At 49.9% G+C, this 25,623-nt stretch overlaps 1 protein-coding gene across 5 annotated transcripts in view; it reads left to right on the top strand.

Moving 5' to 3' along the window:
* The window catches only part of VAC14 (VAC14 component of PIKFYVE complex), a 419,381-nt gene that overhangs the window by 8,443 nt on the left and 385,315 nt on the right, over positions 1-25,623 (top strand). For all 5 annotated transcript variants that reach the window (XM_033943353.1, XM_033943355.1, XM_033943354.1 and 2 more), the window contains exon 2: positions 8,949-9,207. In XM_033943353.1, the coding sequence (XP_033799244.1) occupies positions 9,104-9,207 (104 nt within the window). In that variant the 5' untranslated portion in view covers positions 8,949-9,103. The remainder of the gene's footprint in view (positions 1-8,948; positions 9,208-25,623) is intronic.

The following is a 25,623-nucleotide window of genomic DNA, read 5'->3' as shown; positions in this document are numbered from 1 at the left end:
TATGCGTGTTAAACTGCTAGCGTAGCTTAATAAAAGGAGTCCTAAGTGTCAAACCTTAAAAAAGGAAGTCATATTGAGCGCTGGAAAATAATAATAATTAACTAATAAAAATAGTGCACATTAAATTATCCCAGGACAAGCAGGCATGATATTCTCACATGTGGGTGACGTCATCTACGGAGCCCCAGCGCGGACAGCTTTTCAAGCAAACTTGATTGAAGTTTCAAGTTTGCACACTGCACCACGCATGTGCTAGCCTTCTTGCCCACTAGAGGGCGCATCCCCACCTCGTGGTCCTCAGTTCAATTTCATCCGCGGAGCCAGAAGCCCTGTGGAAAAATTGTGCTATCAATTTGCCTTCTGTCGCCGCGGCTGTGTTCTCTTTTCGACGCGGTCGCTGCGTTTGTATTTGTTTCTTTTATTTCCTTGTTCGGTTATCGTAAAAAAAAAAAAAAAAGGTTTTATTTTTCCGTCACTCCGGGGGCTCCTGGTAGCCGCGGCCGTGGGACCTCGTCTGTTCCCGGCCGCTTTTTGGGCCCATGTCCCGGCCTGTGACCGGATTTAAAAAGTGCGGTCGGTGTGACCGACTCTTATCGATTACAGATCCTCACCAGTGCTGTTTGCGGTGCTTGGGGCCCCAGCACCCTACAGACTCTTGTGCCAGGTGTGCCACCTTTCAAAAGCGGGCTCTCAAACGCCGCAGGGCCCGCATGGCGGACCTTTTCGCCGTTGAGTCCCCGACCGGGAAGGCCTCGAGTTCGGCCTCGGCTTCGGCCCCGGCCTTGACCTCGGCCTTGGCCTCGGGCCCCTCGGCTTCGCCTCGACCTTCGGTTACATCGAAGCCTGTTGCCTCGTCCAAGCCGGCCTCGGGTAAGTCTCCACTTCCCTCCTCGGCTCCAGGATCCACCAAGCCATCCTCAGGCACCTCGACGGCGAGAGGGTCTGCCTCCGCCCAGCCCAGGGTGTCCAAATCGATTGCCCCGAGGGAATACTCGAGACCGAGGTCGCCCTCTGAAGCGCATCGACAGGTGTTACCACCGGGGATGACCATCCCGGCTTTCCAGGACTTGCTCCGGGCTTTGATCGCCTCGGAGCTGTCCGGGGCCATTGAGCACCTGCAGCAGGCTTCGGCCTCGACTGCTTCGGTCTCGGCTGCCCCGCAGTCGGCGACCTCGGGTACTGGGACTCCGGCTCCCGAGGTGCGTACTACCTCGACCTCGACTTTGCCCTCGGACCCGGCTTCGGTGGGACAGCCTGAGCGTAGCGTGCGGCCCCGTGACAAGATGCGCCGGGTGCGGAGGCTCTCGTCCACTTCGTCCTTGAGGTCCTCGCCTTCGGGCAGGCCTCGGGCGAGGCGCCGTCCGAGGAAGGCCAAGCGGTCTCGGGCCTCGCCTCGGAGGCGCGGTCGCTCGTCGCCGCTCGGGGGCGAGACCTTACAGGTCTCGGAGCTCCGCCTGGATAACCCCAGTCTTTTTCGCTCCCCTGCCGGAGAGAGTTCCCGTGCCTCCTCGCCGGGGCGGAAGGGACGGGCCTCGATACCTCGTACCCCGGGGGGTTCCCCCAAGGGGTTCTTCAGGCATGACCGGTCCCCGACCCCCTCAAGGTCCCGGGAGCGTGCCTTGTGGGGATCGGGGTCGGGTAGAGAGCCGAGGTATTCCCCCGAGGCCTCCCCCTTCGCCTCGGCGGGGAGATCTCGGTCTCCTTCTCCGCTTGCCAGACCTTCGTCATTCTCCAGGTTTGTGCAGGATATGGCGGAGGCTTTGGGTGTGGACTTGTTGGCAGGTTCCCATTATACCAAAGAGTTTTTGGAAGAGCAGGATCTTCCTGCTCCCCCACGGGAATCCCCTCGCCTTCCACTAAATAAGGTCCTCCACCAGACCCTCCTCAGAAATTTGGAAACACCTCTTACGGTCACGGTGGTGCCGTCCAAGATGGAGTCGAAATACCGGACCCTCCCTCCTAAAGGGTTCGAGAAGGCGCAACTCTCCCACCAATCGCTCCTGGTGGAGTCGGCGCTTAAGAGGACGCAGCCTTCCAGGGTGTCTGCAGCGGTCCCTCCGGGGAGGGAAGGACGGTCCCTCGACAAATTTGGTCGTCGCCTCTACGCTAACTCTCTTAGGGCGACGAGGGTCTTGAATTACGCATTTTCATACTCTTCCTACTTGCGCACCATGGTGAAGGACCTCCCTGGTTTTCGGGAGGTCATACCTGATTCCCATAGGGAGAAGTTCGCCACCTTCATGTCAAATCTCTCTCAACTGCGCTTGTACCTATTCCATGCTGTGTACGACACCTTTGAACTCGCCTCGAGGGTATCAGCCTGTGCGGTGGCTATGCGCCGCCTGGCGTGGCTCCGTACCCTCGAGATGGACCCCAACTTGCAGGAGCGTTTGGCGAACTTGCCCTGCGTGGGTTCTGAGTTGTTTGACGACTCTTTGGAGGCGGCGACCAAACGTCTATCGGAGCAGGAGCGCTCTCTTGCCTCCCTGGTCCGCCCTAAACCTAAGGCCCCGCCGCAAAAGCCTTTCCGGCAGCCCCCGAGAAGATACCCGCAGAAATCTATGCCGGCCTTCTCGAGACCTCCGCCCCGACGCCCACCCCAACAGGGTAGGGGAGGTCAGTCAAAACCCCCAGCGCAGGGAGCGTCCAAGCCTGCGCCGTCTTTTTGACGGGATCTGCGGTTGGGGGCGGGCCCCCTCCGCGGTATCGACGGACCCCCCTCCCCATCGGGGGTCGACTCCGGTCCTTTTACGGGGCTTGGACCGAGATTACATCCGACGCATGGGTGCTCCGGACCGTCTCCGAGGGCTATTCGCTCAACTTCTTAGCGCAGCCTCCAGACATGCCACCTAGCGCTTGCCCGTCCAATCGGAGCCAGTTGGCCCTTCTCCTGGTCGAGGCCAGGGCCTTGTTGAGCCTGCGGGCGGTGGAGCTTGTCCCTCCCGACCAGCGGGGTCGAGGGTTTTACTCCCGTTACTTTTTGGTCCCGAAAAAGACCGGGGATCTACGCCCCATTTTGGACCTCCGGAAGCTCAACAAGTTCCTGGTCCGGGAGAAGTTCCGTATGTTATCGCTTCCGGTTTTGTACCCCCTCTTGGAGGAAGGAGATTGGATGTGCTCCCTGGACTTGAAGGAAGCATATACCCATGTTCCGGTGCATCCCGCTTTCCGCAAGTTCTTACGGTTCCAAGTGGGAGAGTTGCACCTTCAGTATCGGGTCCTTCCCTTTGGCCTGGCGTCGTCCCCTCGGGTATTCACAAAGTGTATGGTGGTGGTCGCGGCGGCCCTGCGCTCTCGGGGGCTACAGGTTTTTCCCTACCTGGACGATTGGCTGATCAAGGCCTCGACCAGGGAGGGAGTTATTTTAGCGACCCAACAGACTATCATCTTACTTCAACGTCTAGGGTTCGAAGTGAACTTTCCCAAGTCCCAGTTGTGCCCGGCTCAGTCTCTCCAGTTTATTGGAGCCGTGCTGGACACGGTCTCCCCCCTCCTCGGCGGGAGGCCTTGCTTCGGTTAAGTCGCCAGGTTTTGGGGCACTCCGTGGTGTCGGCGCAGCGTATGATGATCCTTCTGGGCCACATGGCGTCGACGGTCCACGTCACTCCCTTCGCCCGCTTGCATCTGAGGCTTCCTCAGTGGACTCTTGCCTGTCAATGGCGGCAGGATCTCGACCCAGTCTCGTGTCTGATAACAGTGACTCCTTCTTTGAGACGTTCGCTCCGTTGGTGGACCAACTCTTCCAGTCTTTCAGGGGGTTTGCTGTTTCTCGTTCCTCCGTGTCGCAAGGTCCTGACCACGGACTCCTCGGAGTACGCGTGGGGGGCTCATCTCGATGGTCTGCGAACGCAGGGTCTGTGGTCGGCCGAGGATCGTCTCTGTCACATCAATGTGTTGGAGCTTCGTGCCATCTTTCTGGCTGCGCGAGCTTTCAACCACCTACTCCACGATCAAGTGGTGCTCGTGCGGACGGACAACCAGGTGGCAATGTACTATGTCAACAAACAAGGGGGAACGGGCTCTTGGCCTCTGTGCCAGGAGGCCCTGCGCCTTTGGGAATGGGCGGTCTCCCAGAACATATTCCTGCGTGCGGTTTACATTCAGGGAGAGAGGAACTGTCTGGCAGACAAACTCAGTCGTCTTCTCCAGCCGCACGAGTGGTCGCTGAACTCTCGGGTTCTACGCGAGGTCTTCGACCGCTGGGGGACTCCTCAGGTGGATCTGTTTACCTCCCCGGAGACTCACAAACTACCCCTCTACTGTTCTCGGATGTACTCCTGGGACCGTCTCGAGGCCGATGCCTTTCTGCTCGACTGGGGGGGGAGGTTCCTTTATGCGTTCCCTCCTTTTCCTCTGATCTTGAGAACGCTGGTACATCTCAAATCGACCAGAGCCACTATGATTCTCATTGCGCCTCGTTGGCCCAGACAGCACTGGTTCTCCCTGCTTCTTCAACTCAGTGTCAGGGAACCTCTGCTTCTGCCTGTCTTTCCCTCTCTGCTGTCTCAGAGTCGGGGTTCGCTGTTACATCCCAATCTTCAGTCTTTACATCTGACCGCTTGGTTCCTTTCCCCTTGACTTCGGTTCCTGTTTCTCAGTCGGTGAGGGAGATTTTGGAAGCCTCGCACAAGGCCTCGACTCGGCTTTGTTATTCCCAGAAGTGGACCAGATTTTCATCCTGGTGTTCCTCGAACCATCTGGACCCGAGTTCAGTTCCCGTGTCTTCGGTGCTGGAATATTTGTTGCATCTGTCGGAGTCGGGACTGAAGACGACTTCCATTCGGGTGCATCTCAGTGCCATTGCGGCGTTCCATCGACATCTCGAGGGTCGATCTCTCTCTCTTCATCCTCTGGTTACTCGTTTCATGAGGGGTCTCGTGAATGTCCATCCTCCTCTGAAACCTCCTCCTGTAGTTTGGGATCTTAATGTGGTCTTAGCTCAATTGATGAAGCCTCCTTTTGAGCCTATCGACAAATCTCATCTTAAGTTTCTCACTTGGAAAGTGGTCTTTTTGATTGCGCTCACATCCGCTCGTCGGATTAGTGAGCTGCAGGCTTTGGTTGCGGATCTTCCTTTTACTGTGTTTCATCATGACAAGGTGGTTCTTCGCACCCATCCTAAATTTTTGCCTAAAGTTGTGTCTGATTTCCACCTCAATCAGTCCATTGTTCTTCCGGTATTCTTCCCGAAGCCCCACTCTCATCCTGGTGAGGCGGCGCTTCACACGCTTGACTGTAAGAGGGGGTTGGCCTTTTATCTCCAACGTACCAAGTCTCATCGGAAGGTTCCTCAATTATTTTTGTCCTTTGATCCTAATCGGTTGGGACATCCTGTTTCCAAGCGCACCTTGTCCAACTGGTTGGCTGCTTGTATTTCTTTTTGCTACGCTCAGGCTGGTCTCCCGCTCTCGGGTCGAGTCACGGGGCATAAGGTCCGAGCGATGGCAGCTTCTGTTGCTTTCCTCCGATCCACTCCTATGGAGGACATATGTAAAGCTGCCACTTGGTCTTCAGTTTATACGTTCACCTCCCACTACTGTCTGGACACTTTGTCCAGAAGCAACGGCCGGTTTGGCTGTGCCAAACTTTAGGTGTGACCATTTTCTCCAGTGGAAGCATGGTGCAAAACCTCATGTGTAAAATTAGGCGCAGATGCTCCTTATTCTATAATATACACACATAACTTTAAGGAATATCCCCAATCTGCCCATTACCTTCCCATTTCCATGCCCCATTTTTGGCACCATGCATAAATTTTAAGCACAGATCCTGTGTCTGAATTTACACATACAAATTTAAATTCTGTTACGTCCCTTCCGGATTCCATACGCTAGGGAAGTGGTTCCCAACCCTGTCCTGGAGGACCACCAGGCCAAATGGGTTTTCAAGATAACCCTAATGAATATGCATGAAGCAGATTTGTATGCCTGTCACTTCCATTGTATGCAAATCTATCTAATGCATATTTATTAGGGCTAGCCTGAAAACCTGATTGGCCTGGTGGTCCTCCAGGACAGGGTTGGGAACCACTGCGCTAGGGGGCTCATCATCAAAACTTAAACATGTCTAAAAACCTGCCCAAGTTGGCATTTGGATGACCTAAAAGACAGGTCATCCAAGTGCCGATAATCAAACCAACTTTTTGGATGTGCTGCAGGACATTTTATGCCTCTGAATGCCGCTGTGCACCCAGAGCTGAAAGGGGCATATCTGGAGGAGTGGTTAGGGCAGTATGTGGGCGGGATGGGGGCTGATCTAGACTTAGTCGCCCTGCAGGGATAATCAAATGTTTTACTAGACATCCTGGATGAAACTTAAATGTTGTGAGTTACCATGGGCAGCGAGGCCAGTCTGAAACTACTAGAATCACCAGGCTGGGATTCGTCACTATCTGGCGGATGACCCGACCAACCAGAGGCTACAGAGGGAACACATACAGGAGCTCGTGAACCAGCCAAGATTGAACCAAGGTGTCCAACCTTAGGCTTCTGTACTGTGTTCTTCAACTGAAAAAGCACCTGCTTTCGAATTCTCTGCTGAAGCCATCAAGTCCAGCTGGGGCTGACCCCAGCGCTATAGAATCAGATGGAAATCTTTCTGCAAGAGGGACCATTCTCCAGGGTCCAGGATCTGTCAGCTGAGGAAATCTGCCTGAACGTTGTTGACGCTGGCCACATGGGCCACCGAAAGCAATAGAAGATGAGCTTCTGCCCAGAGAAAGTATGCAAGCCTCCTGGCTTAAGGGAGCACTTCTTGTGCCCCTCTTGATGATTTACATACGCCACCACCGTGGCATTGTCTGAGAAGACTCGTACTGCTTTTTCTATCAGAAAGGGCTGGAGAACTAGCAACGCCAGCTGAATTGCCCCAAGTTCCAGACGATTGATCGACCAACGTTTCTGACGAGGAGTCCACTACCCCTGAATGTAGTGTTTCCCGCAGTGAGCACCTCAACCCGACAGGCGGGGACTGCTACATTCAGAGGCAGTGGACTCTTCGTCAGAAACGTTGGTCGATCAGTTGTCTGGAACTCGGAGCAGTTCAGCTGGCGTTGCTTGCTCTCCAATATTTAAGCAGGTGCTGTTTTGTGAAGTGGCTTTTATGTTGTACATGCTATAAACGGTCAGTGAATCAGATGTTTGGGGAGGGGTGATATGGAGTTTGGTGGTCCAAGTTATAATCCTTGGTTTGCACTGCCATTCTGTCACCTCCCAATAATCATTCACTCGCTTTCTTTTCATGAATCCCATCCCTTACCATCACTCCATCTCTTTTTCTCTCTCCACCCCCCTTCACCTCAGTGAAGGCCTCAGTGGGGCCAATGCCTGCCTGAGTCTATGGCAGGAAGAATAAATAGAGTGATTGTCTCTTCCTTTTCCTGCTGCTGTCTCCCTGATTCTGGAGACAGTAAAGGAAATTAAATTGGATATGAGGCCAGAGTCTTGTGTGCACCGCTGCTGGCTCTGCTCATCTCTCTCTTCCCTCGTGATGTGCCTTCCTATTTTTTTTTTTTTTGTTTGGGGGGGGTGGCACGAGCAGATCCAGCAGTGGTGTGCTCAGGGCTCTGGCCTCACGCCTTTTGTGAGGGAGACAGCAGCAGGGAAGGAAAGAGAAAATCACCCTTCCTGTTTATTTTTCCCACTGTGGACTAGGGCGGGGAGAGGAAGTTAGTGCTTGGGGCTGGGAAGGCTTAGCCTCTCTCCAAGCCTCTTATAAGGGGCACCTATGGTGCGTGCCACCAAATATACACACTTTTCACAATTTTATATATTTTATAAAAGGATCTGTATTTTGTGAGATATTATGGTGGTTTTGGTCTATTCAAAATTAGACTGCAGCTGAACAACAAAAGTGAGAAAACAAGAAGGCAGCCAGCCTACTAGAGCCACCATGAGAAGTAATAGAGAAGCAGATCAAACAAAGTACAAAAACACAGTCTTTTTATTTAAGGTTCTCCCAAGATATAAAAATGTGCCCTGGTCACATTTCGCCAAAATGGCTGCGTCAGGGGCAGACTTACCAGCTGGTCAATGACACACTGAGAACACCAAAGCTGCGATACAAACATGCCTGGTGTTTTCAATGTGTCATTTGCCAACTGGTAAGTCTACCTTGATGCAGCCATTTTGGCGAAATGCGGCCAGGGCATGTTTTTATATCCTGGGAGAAAGTCTTTATTTAACAATGTTTTTGTACTTTGGTCTGCTTCTCTATTACACCTTGCTGAAAAACAAGACAAATCAAAAGTCATCTTTAAAGAGCATGTTTTATGGCAAGAAAAGCTGTTATGGTTTAATAATTGTAAAAAACATTATATATAATTTTTTTGTTAGAATTGTAGCAGGATGACCTTGGGAGTACTCTGTAAATGCTTCGTACTAGCCTAGGACACCATCATTTGCACTAGTGGAACAGAGCTTTTTCTTTCAAAAAAAACTTTTCTTTGACACTTATTTGGCAGTTTCTTCCTGCTTCTTTGAGTTTCCAGCTCAATCAGAGCCCAGAATAGGATCCTCAGAGTATGAGACTTCATTTGCAAATACTTTAGGACATTTTCTACCTCCCACCAACGTACCTACTCTAGTCATTGCAGCAACAGGCCTGGGCCAAAGGCTATACACCAGGGAGCGTTTCAAAACCTTGTAATCATGGGCTCTGAATTTGACCATTAAGAGTAACCATTGAGTGGTAGCAAGGACTTCTTGTGTCATGTTCCACTTCCTGGGTCACTTAAGATGTCCATAGTCTAATTGGGCATTGAACTGGAAACCTTCAGCATTGCTTTGCAACACACAGGCCTCAGAAATACTCTTTTAAGATGACACACAATTGTAGAATTACTTAACCATTTTGTTTATTTTGCTGTATGTTTACAATGTATATTTTCTATATTTACAGTGTACAATAATATTTAATAAAATAATAATAGTACTCATATTGTATTTTAGATCTGGCAGCAGTGATTGGCACTGTGTGCCAAGTTCTGAGACACAGTCGCACACTCCTGGGACTGGCCCTGATGGTGATGCATATTTTCAGCTGGAGTGGAACATTAAATAAACTATATAGGTAGAGTGTGCAAAGGAGACTTCCTGTCAAGAAGATGAACACTGAGAAGGATTTTTCACCACTTACACCCAATATAGTACGTGCCCTGAATGACAAACTGTATGAGAAGAGGAAAGTAGCTGCACTGGAAATAGAAAAGTAAGTCCAAGGCTAATCTTCCTGATACATTTTGATGTAGGGGGTTATCATTTCTGAAAATACACTTGAGGAGAGGGATAATTTTCTAACTGCATGCATAAAATATATGCTAGAAGAGGTGTATTTAGATTTTAGCAAAGCCTTTGACAGTATTCCACACAGGCATCTAATAAATAAACTGGGTGCCCTTGGGATGGGCCCCAAAGTGATGAACTGGATCAGGAACTGGTTGAGTGGAAGGCAACAGAGAGTAATGGTCAATGGAGATCTCTCTGAGGAAAGGGATGTTACCAGAGGTGTGCCTCAAGTTTTGGTTTTTGACCCTGTTCTTTTAACATTTTTGTAAGCGATATTGCTGAAGGTCACATTCACCTCTTTGTGGTGTGAAAAACATGAGGAAGGACTTAGCAAAGCTTGAAGATGGTGTGAAATTTGGCAGCTAAGATTTAATGCTAAGAAATGCAAAGTCATAAGAACATAAGAATAGCTTTACTGGGTCAGACCAATGGTCCATCTAGCCCAGTAGCCCATTCTCATGTTGACCAATCCAGGTCACTAGTACCTGGCAAACCCCCCCCAAAGTAGCAACATTCCATGCATTTGAGCTGCAAAAACTCAAGGGAATGGTACAATTTATATGGGGAGGGGTGAAGAACTGTGCACAAAAGAGGAGCGGAACTGGGGTGTAATAGTATGTGATGATCTAAAGGTGGCCAAACAGGTTGAAAAGGCAACGGTGAAAGCTAGAAGGATGGTAGGGTGCATAGGGAGAGGTATGGGCAGTAGGAAAAAGGAGGTATTGATGCCCCTGTGTAAGACTCTTGTGAGACCTCATTTAGAATATTGTGTATAATTCTGGAGACCACACCTTCAAAAAGATATAAACAGGATGAAGTCTGTCCAGAGGAAGGCTACTAAAATGGTCTGTGGTCTTCATCATATGACGTATGGGGACAAATTTAAAGATCTCAATATGTATACTTTGGAGGAAAGACGGGATAGAGGAGATATGATATGAATGTTTAAATACCTACAGAGCATAAATGCACATGAGGAAAATATCTTTCTTATTAAAGGAAGCCCTGGACCGAGAGGGCATAGGATGAAGTTAAGAGGTGATAGGTTTGGGAGTAATCCAATAATTTTTTTTTTTTCCAGAAAGGGTGGTAGATGCATGGAATAGTCTCCTGGTAGAGGTGATGGAGATAGACTGTGTCTAAGTTAAAGAAAACATGGGACAGGCATGTGGAATCTCTTAGGGAGAGGAGGAGGACACAGTAGATGCTGTGGTTGAACAGACTGGATGGGCCATTTGACTTTTAGCCACCTTCATGTTTGTGTGTCTGCGTACTTTAAATTTATTGAATACTAGCACAAATGGGAATGGATGTTTAGTAGATCGGGGAAGATTCTCAAAAGACAGTGTTTGTTGTGGAGTCAGCTAAATTTAAAATAGACAAAGTGATGTGGCCTAACAGGAAACATCCAAGGGTACTCGGGGAATCTCCAAGAGGTTTTGGCAGCTCTATTTTCTCATTTTTTCAATGCTTCTTTAGAGTCTGGTGTGGTCCTGGAGGACTGGAGAAGAGCAGATGTGGACCCTCTGCACAAGAGCGGAAGTAAGGAAGAAGTTGGGAACTACAGGCCGGTTAGTCTGACCTCGGTAGCGAGCAAACTTATGGAAATGCTTCTTAAGCGGAGGACAGAGAAATTTCTAGAATCAAATGGATGCAGAACCCAAGGCAACATGGTTTTAGGAGAGACAGGTCTTCTCAGATGAATCTGATTTCTTTGACTGGGTGACCAAACAATTGTATATGGGAGGGGTGCTAGATGTAATATACTTTAGCAAAGCATTTGACACGGTGCCACATAGGTGATTGATAAATAAACTGAATGCATGTGGTATGGATCCTAAAGTGGCAAACTGGATTAAAAGCTGGTTAAGTGGAAGGATACAAAGGGTTGTCGTAAATGGAATTTGCTCGGAGGAAAAGGATTTTGTTAGTGGAGTGCCACAGGGATCTGTCCTTGGGCCAGCTCTGTTTTAACATCTGTCTGGCAAAGTTTGTCTTTTTGCAGATGACGTCAAGCTCTGTAGTAGGGTAGACACCCCAAAGGGTGTGGATAACATGAGGTGGGATCTGGCGAAGCTTGAAGAATGGCTTGGTAATTGGTAACTAAGATTTAATACTAAAAAATGTAAGGTCATGCACTTGAGCTGCAAAAATCTAGAACAGTATAGTATAGGATGTGAAGTAAATATTCCTGTGCACGGAAGAAGAGTAGGTCTTAGGGGTGATTTGTGTCTGGTGATCTTGGGGTGCCAAAACAGGTAGAAAAGGCAACGGTCAAAGCCAGGAAAATGCTTGGGTGCATAAGGAGAGGACTGACCAGTGGGAAAAGAGAGGGGATAATGACGCTGTATAAGTCTCTGGTGAGGCCCCATTTGGAATTCTGTGCAGTTTTGGAGACTGCACCTTCAGAAAGATATATATATATAGGATGGAGTCGGTCCAGAGGGCTGCTACAGAATTGGTTAGTGGTCTTTGTCATAAATCGTATGGGGGCAGACTTGGGGAACTTAATATGTATATTCTGGAAGAAAGACGGGAGAGAGGGGATATAAGAACATAAGCAATGCCTCTGCTGGGTCAGACCTGAGGTCCATCATGCCCAGAAGTTCGCTCACGCGGTGGCCCAACAGGTCCAGGACCTGTGCAGTAATCCTCTATTTATACCCTTCTATCCCCTTTTCCAGCAGGAAATTGTCCAATCCTTTCTTAAACCCCAGTACTGTACTCTGCCCTATTACACCCTCTGGAAGCGCATTCCAGTTGTCCACCACTCGTTGGGTAAAGAAGAACTTCCTAGCATTCGTTTTGAATCTGTCCCCTTTCAACTTTTCCGAGTGCCCTCTTGTTCTTTTATTTTTAGAAAGTTTGAAGAATCTGTCCCTCTCTACTCCCTCAATGCCCTTCGTGATCTTATAAGTCTCTATCATATCCCCTCTAAGTCTCCTCTTCTCCAGGGAAAAGAGACCCAGTTTCTCCAATCTCTCAGCGTATGAAAGGTTTTCCATCCCTTTTATCAGACGTGTCGCTCTCCTCTGAACCCTCTCGAGTAACGCCATATCCTTCTTAAGGTACGGTGACCAATATTGGACGCAGTATTCCAGATGCGGGCGCACCATCACCCGATACAACGGCAGGATAACTTCCTTTGTCCTGGTTGTAATACCCTTCTTGATTATACCTAGCATTCTATTTGCTTTCTTAGCGGCCGCTGCGCACTGTGCCGTCGGCTTCATTGTCATGTCCACCATTACCCCCAAGTCCCTTTCTTGGGTACTCTCATTCAATAAAATCCCTCCTATCGTATAGTTGTACCTTGGGTTTCTGCTTCCCACATGCAATACTTTACATTTCTCAACGTTGAACTTCATCTGCCATCTCGCCGCCCATTCCCCCAGTTTGTTTAAGTCCCTTTGTAATTCTTCGCATTCCTCTTTAGTTCCAGCTCCACTAAATATTTTTGTATCGTCCGCAAATTTTATTATCTCACACTTCGTCCCTGTTTCTAGATCATTTATTTTTTAAAGTCAAATCTTTTTATTAAAGAAAGTAAGAACAACAGAAACATACAGCAAAATAAATAAATAAGCAACAATAAGAGCAGCAGCAGAGCAACACGACACATATGATGTTACAATAAGATGGTACAATTCCTAGCATCAACAGGAATTATGGTATGATGGTATACAGGCATATTAAGCAACGAAATCACAGTAGTATTGTAGTGGAGACCAGATGTCATGGAATGATCTTTGGGAGCCTCTACACTCAGCCAATCGTAATTCATATTTATAGCACAAAAGTACCATATTCCACCACTGAGTCGTTGGGATTGATGAGGTACATTTCCAGTGAAGAAGAATTGTCTTAATGGCTAGTCCCATAAGAATATCATAGAGAACGGAACATGGGCGAGAAAGTGGAGGATCCAGTAAGGTAGATCTTAATATTACCTGGCAATAAGTCATCTTCGGAGATAGAGAGAAAATTCGACCAATTATTGCCCCCACCTCAGACCAAAATGTAGAGGCAATATGACAATCAAAGAGCATATGCTGGAAAGTTCCCAGATGGGTCTTGCACCGCCAACATTTGTTAGAAGCAGTTGGGGAAGCTCGATGATGCTTGACAGGAGTCCAGATCGATTTATGAAGAACAAAAAATAAAGATTGTCTGAGAGACGCCGAGTGTATCGGTCTGTTACAGTAACTCCACATCTGCAGCCAGTGTTGTTCGGATACAGGAAGATTAAGATCCTGGGACCACTGTCGCTGGATCGATAGGGAAGTATCTGGATCAGCACTTTGTATTATATCATAAATCCTTGACATCAAATGAGGTTTAGTGCTCCAAGTATTTAGTAATTTGGTCGTAGGGAAAGAACTCCCCAGCAGACGCTCTAAAGTAGATCCAAATGCCGCATACATACTGTGACGCAATTGGAGGTATCTGTAAGCCTGATGAGAAGGTAAGTTATACTTGTACTGTAGTTGAGTGAAAGACATTAAGGTTTTCTTGATCAGAATGTCTCGTATATGCCATATACCCGCATTGATCCAAGACATCCAATGCACCATATTTGATCCAACAACAATGTTAGGGTTACCCCAAATATTAGAAAAGATAGTGGTATATATCGGATGCTTTAGAGTAGAACCCAAGGCCAGAACTGCCTTTTGGGTGGTGTGCAAAACCTCCCATTTGGTAAAACATGTAATAGTTTTAGAATAGATGGCTTCATGTAAGGTATATGGTAGTATTAGGTCTCTCTCTAGCTGGTACCAGTAAGGAACAATAGCACTGGTGGGAGATATAGCCCATATGCTAGCACCCCTCAAGATTGCTGCCGTAGCATATCGACTATATTGAGGGAAATTAACTCCTCCCAGAGAATATGGTTTCTTGAGGGTGGATAGAGCTATACGGGAGGGCTTTCCAGACCATAAAAACTTGGTCAAAATACGGTCAATCTGTTTGAATAAGGTAGGTGGTAACGGCAATGGTAACATTTGAAGCACATATAATATTTGGGGAGTCACCATCATTCGTATGGTCTCCAATCTACCCCACCACGTCAAGTGCAAAGGGGACCACTGCTGACAAATGGTGTGAAGCTTGGAGATCAGGAGTTTGCTATTATGATCAACCGTATCTTGCCAGGTATTACAAAATTGAATTCCTAAATATTTAAGAGTCGTGGAACACCACGTAAGACCATACGGTGCAATCATATCTTGTGTACAGTATAGGTTCAGAGGTAGCACTTCAGTCTTATCCCAGTTGATGGTATATCCCGAAAGACGACCAAAACTGGAGAGAAGATCGAGTATCGCCGGCAATGATTCAGTAGGGTTGGATACATACAAGAGTACGTCGTCAGCAAAGGCCGATAAGCGCACTTCATTGGGTCCTATCATTATACCTGTGAAGGCTGGGTCAGAATCCAGTCTGCGCAACAAGGGTTCCAGGGCCAGATTGAATAGGAGGGGCGACAAAGGGCATCCTTGTCTAGTTCCCCTAAATAAGGAGAACATAAGAACATAAGAACATAAGAACATAAGAAGTTGCCTCCGCTGAGGCAGACCATAGGTCCATCCTGCTCAGCGGTCCGCTCCCGCGGCGGCCCATCAGGCCCATTGCCTGAGCAATGGTCTATACCTATCTATACCCCCCAATCCCTTTTTCTTCTAGGAATCTATCCAAACCTTCTTTGAAACCATTTAATGTTTTCTTGTCTACAACAGCCTCTGGAAGCGCGTTCCATGTGTCCACTACCCTCTGAGTGAAGAAGAACTTCCTAGCGTTTGTTCTAAACCTGTCCCCTTTCAATTTCTCCAAGTGCCCCCTTGTACTTGTGGTGCCCCTTAATTTGAAAAATCTGTCCCTGTCTACTTTTTCTATGCCCTTCAGGATCTTGAAGGTTTCTATCATGTCTCCTCTAAGTCTTCGCTTTTCCAGGGAGAAAAGTCCCAACTGCTTCAATCTGTCAGAATATGGGAGATTTTCCATTCCCTTTATCAGTTTGGTTGCTCTTCTTTGTACTCCCTCAAGTACCGCCATGTCTTTCTTGAGGTACGGTGACCAGTACTGGACACAGTACTCCAGATGCGGCCGTACCATTGCACGATACAGCGGCATGATGACTTCCTTCGTCCTGGTCGTAATACCCTTCTTAATGATACCCAGCATTCTGTTTGCTTTCCTAGAGGCTGTGGCGCATTGCGCCGATGCCTTCAGTGTTGCGTCTACCATCACTCCCAGGTCTCTCTCCAGGTTACTAACCCCTAGTGATGTTCCCCCCATTTTGTATGTGAACATCGGGTTCTTTTTCCCCACGTGCATGACCTTGCATTTCCCCACGTTGAAGCTCATCTGCCACTTTTCGGCCCACTTTTCCAGCTGCGTTAGATCCTTTTGGAGATCCTCGCAGTCTTCCTTGGTTTGAGCCCTGCTGTATAGTTTGGTGTCATCTGCAAATTTAATGACTTCACACTTAGTTCCCGCCTCTAGGTCATTTATGTAGATATTGAACAAGAGTGGTCCCAGCACCGACCCCTGCGGAACTCCGCTCGTGACCCCTTTCCAGTCTGAGTAGTGGCCCTTTACGCCAACCCTCTGCTTCCTGTTTGCCAGCCAGTTTTTGATCCATCGGTGGACCTCCCCTTGTACCCCGTGGTTCCATATCTTTTTAAGCAGTCTCTCATGTGGCACCTTGTCGAAGGCTTTTTGGAAATCAAGGTAAATGATGTCTATAGATTCCCCTTTATCCACCTGGCTGTTCACTCCCTCAAAGAAGTACAATAAGTTTGTGAGGCATGACCTACCCTTACAGAAGCCATGTTGACTCGGATTTAGCTGCCCATTTTTTTCGATGTGCTCATAGATGCTGTCTTTAATCAGTGCCTCCATCATCTTTCCCGGGACTGAGGTCAGGCTCACCGGCCTGTAGTTTCCCGGGTCCCCCCTTGCGCCCTTCTTGAAGATGGGCGTGACATTTGCTATTTTCCAATCCTCCGGGATCTCTCCGGTTTTTAAGGATAGGTTGCATATCTGTCGAAGTGGCTCCGCTATTACGTCTTTTAGTTCCTTGAGTACCCTTGGGTGAATGCCATCCGGACCCGGCGATTTGTCGCTCTTTAGTCTGTCGATCTGCTTGAGTACATCCTCTTGGCTTACCTCTAAATCGACCAGCTTATCGTCTTGGTCTCCTATTACGATCTCCTCGGGTTCCGGAATGGTGGTTATATTCTCCATCGTGAAGACTGACGTGAAGAACTCATTTAACCTGTCAGCTATCTCTTTCTCTTCTTTTACAACTCCCTTTCTGTCTCCATCGTCCAATGGTCCCACTTCTTCTCTCGCCGGTTGCTTCCCCTTGACGTATCTGAAGAACGACTTGAAGTTTGTTGCTTCCTTTGCCAGTCTCTCTTCGTATTCTCTTTTTGCTTTTCTAACCACTCGGTGACACTCTTTCTGGTGTTCTTTGTGCCCTTTTTGGTTCTCCTCTGTTTGGTCTTTTTTCCATTTTCTGAACGATGCTTTCTTGTCGCTTATCGCCTTCTTTACTGCACTTGTTATCCACACTGGGTTTTTTGTTCTATTTTTTTTGCACCCTTTTCTGAACTTGGGGATGCATATGCTTTGTGCTTCGTGCACAGTCTCCTTGAATAAGGTCCAGGCCTTTTCTACGGATTCCGTCTTCCCTATGTTGCTTTTGAGCTTCTTTCCCACCATTTTTCTCATGGCATCATAATTTCCTTTTTTGAAGTTGAGTGCCGTCGTTGTGGTTCTTTTCCCCTTTGATGATCCAATTTCAAGCCTGCACTGGATCATGTTGTGATCGCTGTTACCTAGTGGGGGTAATACCGCCACCTCCTTTGCTGTCCCCCCTAGTCCGTTGAAGATTAGGTCAAGAGTGGCATCGCCCCTTGTTGGTTCCGTGACCAGCTGCTCCATGAAACAGTCCCTCGTGACTTCTATGAATTTTGTTTCTCTTGCGCAGTTTGAGTGCCCAATACTCCAGTCTATCCCAGGATGGTTGAAGTCCCCCATCACCACCACATTTCCGCTTCTGCATACCTGCTTCAGTTCAGCCTCCATCTCCTGGTCGATTTCTTCCGGTTGTCCAGGTGGGCGGTAGTACAGACCCAGTTTAATGTCTGCTCCTGCTCCTCCCTGTAGCTTAACCCATAGTGATTCCAGGCCATCCGCCCGTACTGTTGTTTCCGTTCTGGCTGATGGTATGGAGTCTTTTATGTACAGCGCTATTCCTCCACCCTTTTTATGTGTCCTGTCTCTCCTGTATAGTTTGTACCCTGGTATGGCCACATCCCATTGATTGTCCTCAGTCCACCACGTTTCTGTGACTCCAATTATGTCTAGGTCCTTATTGCTGGCTGTGATTTCCAGTTCTCCCATTTTGGCCCTCAGGCTCCTAGCATTTGTGTATAGGCAGTTTAAGACCCAGTTTTTTGTTCTCTCTCTTTGTTTCCCTTGTGCTTTGGTATTCCTGCAGTTTCCCTCATGGTTTGCCAGCCCCTGAGCTTCGTCCTCCTCCTGTTGTGTGTTTGTGACGTCCTCTGCCTGTTTCCCCTGCACCTCCTGCTCTCCTAATTCCCACTCAGTCCTGGGCTCTTTTTCACAATGACTTTGCCCCTCTGTTTCCTGTTGTTCTGTGTTGGTGCCGCTTACCTGGTCCATTTGTGCCCTCGATCCCTGCAATGCGTCTTTAGGTCCTTTTTCAACCCATACACCCTCAGACCCGAGTCCTCTTTTGCACTGTCCCAGTTCAGTACCTTTGTCAAGTACTGATGTCCGATGTGTCGAGGTCAGGTCGACTATCGGCTTTCCCCTTCTTCTCAGTTTAAAGCCAAGTCTATGACGTTCTGGACGTTGCGTGCCAGCATCCTCGTCCCAGCTGTGCTAAGGTGCAGTCCATCTCTTCTGTATAGCTTGTTCTTCCCCAAGAAGGTAGTCCAGTTCCTAACAAAGTGGAAGCCCTCCTCCTCGCACCATCTCCTCAGCCAAAAGTTAATTGATTGTAGTTCGCTCTGTCTCTTTGTGTCCGCTCTCGGTACTGGCAGGATCTCTGAGAAGGCTATCTTCCTTGTCCTTAGTCTCAGTTTCCTCCCCAGGGTCCTGAACTGGTCAGTTAGTGTAGTCCTGTTGAAGTTTCTCCTGCTGATGTCGTTGGTTCCGATGTGGATCACTACTGCTGTCTCCTCCGTCTCGGCTCCCTCCAGGATCCTCTCGATATTGTTGATGATGTCTTTTGTTCTTGCCCCCGGGAGACATGTTACCAGTCTGTCCTCTCTCCCTCCGGCTATATGACTGTCTACTCCTCTCAGGATTGAGTCCCCGACCACGATAGCCGATCTCCCCTTCTTCAACTGTCTCTCTGGTCTCAGATCAGTGTCATATATGTAGTCCGTTTGTCCTTCCTCTGGGCTCTGCTGTGTCTCCGCCCCTGGTCTCAGGTCTGTGTCATCTGCGCAGTTCGCTAGTCCTTTCTCCTGGCTCTGATGGATCTCCTCCTCCTCTGCCTGCCCAGGTCCTCCGCAAGGTCCTAGTTCGATGGTGTCTGGTGATTCCTGTCGTCCAACTGTCGGTTCCCTCCTGGTGTGTTGGTGGTCCTGTGCCCCTACCCTCCTGCAGGCCTCCTCAATGAATTTCTCGAGCTCCCTAACTTGTTCTGCGATGTGGCTCTCTCTAGCGGTGTCCACGGTTGTCCAGCACTGTTCTTCCAGGGTGCACAGTCCCTCCAGTTCTTGTACTCGAACCTGCAGTCTCCCGACCTCCTTCTTCAGGCTATCCAGTTCCTGACATCGATTGCAAATGTATACCTGCCTCCCGGAGGGGAGGTAGTCATACATATGGCACTCGATGCAGAAAACTGGGTAGCTCCCCTGGGTTCCTGTAGCCTCCATTCCTGTAGCCTCGGTGATTTGGGAGCGGTGCCTGTGCAGTTATCTGAAAAAGTAGAGAGAGAGAAAGAGTGATAAGTGGAGAATAGCCCCTGCCTCCTCCTCCGACCTGAAAAAAAAGGAAAAACGCCTCCTCTCCTCTCCCTTTGCCTCTCCTGTTTCCTCAGCCGCTGCCCGCCCTCGCTGCCTCCACGCGCTGATGAGCCTTAGCGCCGCTGGCCCCTCCTTTTAGGGGGGGGAGTCCAGGCACCGACGCTGCTGTGACGCGGCACGGGTGGGCGGAGCTACCTCTCGCTACCCGTTCCGCTCTGTCGCTAGCCCCTGCCTCCTCCTCCGACCTGAAAAAAAAGGAAAAACGCCTCCTCTCCTCTCCCTTTGCCTCTCCTGTTTCCTCAGCCGCTGCCCGCCCTCGCTGCCTCCACGCGCTGATGAGCCTTAGCGCCGCTGGCCCCTCCTTTTAAGGGGGGGAGTCCAGGCACCGACGCTGCTGTGACGCGGCACGGGTGGGCGGAGCTACCTCTCGCTACCCGTTCCGCTCTGTCGCTAGCCCCTGCCTCCTCCTCCGACCTGAAAAAAAAGGAAAAACGCCTCCTCTCCTCTCCCTTTGCCTCTCCTGTTTCCTCAGCCGCTGCCCGCCCTCGCTGCCTCCACGCGCTGATGAGCCTTAGCGCCGCTGGCCCCTCCTTTTAAGGGGGGGAGTCCAGGCACCGACGCTGCTGTGACGCGGCACGGGTGGGCGGAGCTACCTCTCGCTACCCGTTCCGCTCTGTCGCTAGCCCCTGCCTCCTCCTCCGACCTGAAAAAAAAGGAAAAACGCCTCCTCTCCTCTCCCTTTGCCTCTCCTGTTTCCTCAGCCGCTGCCCGCCCTCGCTGCCTCCACGCGCTGATGAGCCTTAGCGCCGCTGGCCCCTCCTTTTAAGGGGGGGAGTCCAGGCACCGACGCTGCTGTGACGCGGCACGGGTGGGCGGAGCTACCTCTCGCTACCCGTTCCGCTCTGTCGCTAGCCCCTGCCTCCTCCTCCGACCTGAAAAAAAAGGAAAAACGCCTCCTCTCCTCTCCCTTTGCCTCTCCTGTTTCCTCAGCCGCTGCCCGCCCTCGCTGCCTCCACGCGCTGATGAGCCTTAGCGCCGCTGGCCCCTCCTTTTAAGGGGGGGAGTCCAGGCACCGACGCTGCTGTGACGCGGCACGGGTGGGCGGAGCTACCTCTCGCTACCCGTTCCGCTCTGTCGCTAGCCCCTGCCTCCTCCTCCGACCTGAAAAAAAAGGAAAAACGCCTCCTCTCCTCTCCCTTTGCCTCTCCTGTTTCCTCAGCCGCTGCCCGCCCTCGCTGCCTCCACGCGCTGATGAGCCTTAGCGCCGCTGGCCCCTCCTTTTAAGGGGGGGAGTCCAGGCACCGACGCTGCTGTGACGCGGCACGGGTGGGCGGAGCTACCTCTCGCTACCCGTTCCGCTCTGTCGCTAGCCCCTGCCTCCTCCTCCGACCTGAAAAAAAAGGAAAAACGCCTCCTCTCCTCTCCCTTTGCCTCTCCTGTTTCCTCAGCCGCTGCCCGCCCTCGCTGCCTCCACGCGCTGATGAGCCTTAGCGCCGCTGGCCCCTCCTTTTAAGGGGGGGAGTCCAGGCACCGACGCTGCTGTGACGCGGCACGGGTGGGCGGAGCTACCTCTCGCTACCCGTTCCGCTCTGTCGCTAGCCCCTGCCTCCTCCTCCGACCTGAAAAAAAAGGAAAAACGCCTCCTCTCCTCTCCCTTTGCCTCTCCTGTTTCCTCAGCCGCTGCCCGCCCTCGCTGCCTCCACGCGCTGATGAGCCTTAGCGCCGCTGGCCCCTCCTTTTAAGGGGGGGAGTCCAGGCACCGACGCTGCTGTGACGCGGCACGGGTGGGCGGAGCTACCTCTCGCTACCCGTTCCGCTCTGTCGCTAGCCCCTGCCTCCTCCTCCGACCTGAAAAAAAAGGAAAAACGCCTCCTCTCCTCTCCCTTTGCCTCTCCTGTTTCCTCAGCCGCTGCCCGCCCTCGCTGCCTCCACGCGCTGATGAGCCTTAGCGCCGCTGGCCCCTCCTTTTAAGGGGGGGAGTCCAGGCACCGACGCTGCTGTGACGCGGCACGGGTGGGCGGAGCTACCTCTCGCTACCCGTTCCGCTCTGTCGCTAGCCCCTGCCTCCTCCTCCGACCTGAAAAAAAAGGAAAAACGCCTCCTCTCCTCTCCCTTTGCCTCTCCTGTTTCCTCAGCCGCTGCCCGCCCTCGCTGCCTCCACGCGCTGATGAGCCTTAGCGCCGCTGGCCCCTCCTTTTAAGGGGGGGAGTCCAGGCACCGACGCTGCTGTGACGCGGCACGGGTGGGCGGAGCTACCTCTCGCTACCCGTTCCGCTCTGTCGCTAGCCCCTGCCTCCTCCTCCGACCTGAAAAAAAAGGAAAAACGCCTCCTCTCCTCTCCCTTTGCCTCTCCTGTTTCCTCAGCCGCTGCCCGCCCTCGCTGCCTCCACGCGCTGATGAGCCTTAGCGCCGCTGGCCCCTCCTTTTAAGGGGGGGAGTCCAGGCACCGACGCTGCTGTGACGCGGCACGGGTGGGCGGAGCTACCTCTCGCTACCCGTTCCGCTCTGTCGCTAGCCCCTGCCTCCTCCTCCGACCTGAAAAAAAAGGAAAAACGCCTCCTCTCCTCTCCCTTTGCCTCTCCTGTTTCCTCAGCCGCTGCCCGCCCTCGCTGCCTCCACGCGCTGATGAGCCTTAGCGCCGCTGGCCCCTCCTTTTAAGGGGGGGAGTCCAGGCACCGACGCTGCTGTGACGCGGCACGGGTGGGCGGAGCTACCTCTCGCTACCCGTTCCGCTCTGTCGCTAGCCCCTGCCTCCTCCTCCGACCTGAAAAAAAAGGAAAAACGCCTCCTCTCCTCTCCCTTTGCCTCTCCTGTTTCCTCAGCCGCTGCCCGCCCTCGCTGCCTCCACGCGCTGATGAGCCTTAGCGCCGCTGGCCCCTCCTTTTAGGGGGGGGAGTCCAGGCACCGACGCTGCTGTGACGCGGCACGGGTGGGCGGAGCTACCTCTCGCTACCCGTTCCGCTCTGTCGCTAGCCCCTGCCTCCTCCTCCGACCTGAAAAAAAAGGAAAAACGCCTCCTCTCCTCTCCCTTTGCCTCTCCTGTTTCCTCAGCCGCTGCCCGCCCTCGCTGCCTCCACGCGCTGATGAGGAAGTAGGAAGAAAGATAACCATCCACATTCAATCTGGCCCTAGGATTTGTATAAAGTATATGGATCATATCTATGAAATCCTGACCCAGTTGAAACCATCTTAGCGTGTAAAATAAGTATTTCCATTCCACATAATCAAAAGCTTTTTCTGCGTCTAAAGACATCACGCATGTCGGAGTGGTAACATTGCGAGCAGCCTGTAATATATGACAAAAAACTCTAGAATTATCTGCTGTCAGTCTACCCTTCACAAAGCCACATTGAGTAGGATGTATAAGCAAAGGGAGGACACTAGCAAGTCTGTCTGCAAGAAGTTTTGCATATATTTTACAATCATAATTGAGTAGTGATATGGGTCTATAATTTTTTGGAAGCATGGGATCACGCCCCGGTTTGGGGAAAACTACTATATCTGCTTCAACAAAAGTACCTCCACCTGAGTTGTTATCCAAAAAATTAGAGTATAAGGCTGATAGTTTAGGAATCACAATTTTCCTAAAGACTTTATAAAATCCCAGTGAGAGCCCATCTCCACCCGGCGCCTTGCCAGATTTTAAACCGTCAATGGCCTCACCAATCTCCGCTTCAGTTATCTGATTATTTAACTTTTCTAACAGCTGAGATGGTAAAGCAGGAGGAGACATACCCTTGAAAAAATCGTCAAAATCATCCTCAGAAGGATCTACACCCGAATTATATAAGTGCTCATAAAAAGACCTAAAAGAATTTGTTATGTCATTTGGATCTGTGATAATAGATGCCGCTGGTTTAAGAGCCCTTATGCAGCCTGCCCTTTTCTTCTGCTTAAGGTAATTGGCCAACATTTTCCCCGCTTTGTTACGATGTTCATAATAAAGGGCTCCCTCTTTCACCAGTAGTACACCAGCTCGTTCTGATAGTATGGAGTTATACTGAAATTTAAGCTTGCGCAGCTGAAGTAAAGCAGGAGCAGAGGGAGACACATGATATTCAGTCTCTAGTTGTTTTATTTGAGTGTCCAGATTAGTGAGTTCACTTTTCCTCTTTTTGTTTAAGTGCGCTGAGTACCCTATAATTCGACCTCTCAGATATGCTTTATAAGCATCCCATACAATGTGAAATGATAATTCCCGGGTATCATTATGTGTAAAGTATTCCGCCGTCCAATTATCAACCTGGGATATAAAGTCTGTATCTGAAAGTAAGGCCGTATTAAGGCGCCAGACCGGCTTGGGAGGTGAAGAAGCGGCTAAAGAAAAAGAGACAATGACACCAGAATGGTCAGAGAGTGGGCATGAAATGATGGAAGTAGAACGAATACTATCCAATAAAGAATGAGATAGGAGATAATAATCTAGTCTCATGGCAGAGGCGTGAGGTGCAGACCAAAAAGTATATTCAAGATCCTTTGGATGATAAAGACGCCAAACATCCCTTAGTCCATATGAGTGAATAATGTGTTTGAGGATAGAAACCGTAGGAGGAGGACGGTAAGTAGATTGGGATCTCCTATCTAGATGAGCATCAAGTACTATATTCCAGTCCCCACCCATAATATAATGGTCAGTGGATATTGTGGCTAATTCTTTAGCTAAAGAATTGAAAAAGTCAGAGTCAGGAATATTGGGACCATATACAGTGAAGAAAGTATATCGGACTGTATTAATTTCTAGGGTGACTGTAACCCAGCGTCCCTGTGAATCATGAGATGAATGTATAACAGAGTAATTAAGACGTTTGGACAATAATATGGCTACCCCTCCCTTAGATTTTACTGCAGGGGAAAAGAAACACTGTGAAACCCAATCACGCTTTAATTTAGCAGATTCAATTAAATTCAATTTAGTTTCTTGCAGAAAGACTATCTGTGCTGAATGATGTTTGCAGTACATTAATGCTTTTTTTCGTTTGATAGGATGATTGAGACCTTTAATGTTTAGAGATAATACCTTACATGAAGCCATCAGAAACTATCAGGGAAGCAAAGATGATAAGCACAAGAAAACCAGACAAAAATAAACCATAACCTGTGCTGCAGCTGTGGAGTCGCAACAGACTCAGTAGCAGGATTTGCATGGCTTTGATGCTAGGAATCATATGCCAAGTACATAGCAAAGTCGTATTCCACTGTCTAGAGTTAGAACCAAAACTAAAAATAGAAAGAAAAAGAAAAACCCCATGCATTCCCACATACAAAGAACCCCTCCACCCTCCCCCATACATAACAACTCCCACCCACCCACAAGACAGAAGCCTTGTAACCAACCCGCCCAAAAGGCGACCCGAAGGCCTGCGGAGGGGAGGAGACACAGCAACAACATGAAGGCTCAGAGTCCTCTCACCCCCCCAGCGATCCCCTTGTAAAAGGATGAGGCAACAGTAAACATCAATGGTGTAAACACAGCACCTACAGCCACTACAACTGGGCTAACATGTACCAGAACAATTATTTAACCACTTGCAAATACAGCATCATATGTAGACACACTAAGCATTTTCATGAGCAGAGACATTACACTACAACATTATCAGGTATCCATACGCAGGAGTTCTTCTTGCTCCTTCAAAAATTTATCCACTTCGGCCGGATCTGTATAAGTTTTGGTTCTGTTTTGAAAAGTAATTTTAAAGCGTGCAGGAGCCAAAAGCCCAAATCGGGCCTCCAACGCACGCAGACGAGGGCGCATGGCTAAGAATTTTCGGCGCTTCTCTGCCGTGTCTTTGGTGTAATCTGCGGAGATATATATCGACTGACCTTGCCATTCCACTTTCTTTATAGATCTCATTTTGTCCAGGATCATGGCAACATGTGGAAAACGCAGCAGTTTTAAAACCATCGGACGTGCACGCTGGGAGCCCGAGGGCATCTTAGTCGGCACTCTGTGGGCTCTCTCCACCTCTAAAGCCCGATCAAACTTAAGGGAGAGTACCTTGGGGAGCCAGTCCTCAAAGAATTTGCAGGCATCCGACCCTTCCGTACCTTCATGTAAACCGTTGACCCGAAGGTTCTGTCTCCTGCCACGGTTCCCAAGGTCTTCCAGCAGGCTCTCCAGCGCGCGCACAGCTCGGCGATCCATCTTTTGATTAGTGGCGACTTCTTCTATGACCTGGGTTTTGCGTTCCAGAGCAAGCAATCTGGCATCCATAGCCGAAAACCGCTCAGTCAAGTTAATTATTTCGTGCTTGATATCCTTAATATCATCTTTACTCTCTGACATCATGTTCGATATTAGTTGTAGTTGCTCCGAGACGGTCAGG

The sequence above is a fragment of the Geotrypetes seraphini genome, chromosome 4 (genome assembly GCF_902459505.1).
Source record: "Geotrypetes seraphini chromosome 4, aGeoSer1.1, whole genome shotgun sequence".
Taxonomy (NCBI): Eukaryota; Metazoa; Chordata; class Amphibia; order Gymnophiona; family Dermophiidae; genus Geotrypetes; species Geotrypetes seraphini.
The sequence above is the reverse complement of the archived record's forward strand: the minus strand, read 5'-3'. Positions and strand labels throughout refer to the sequence as shown.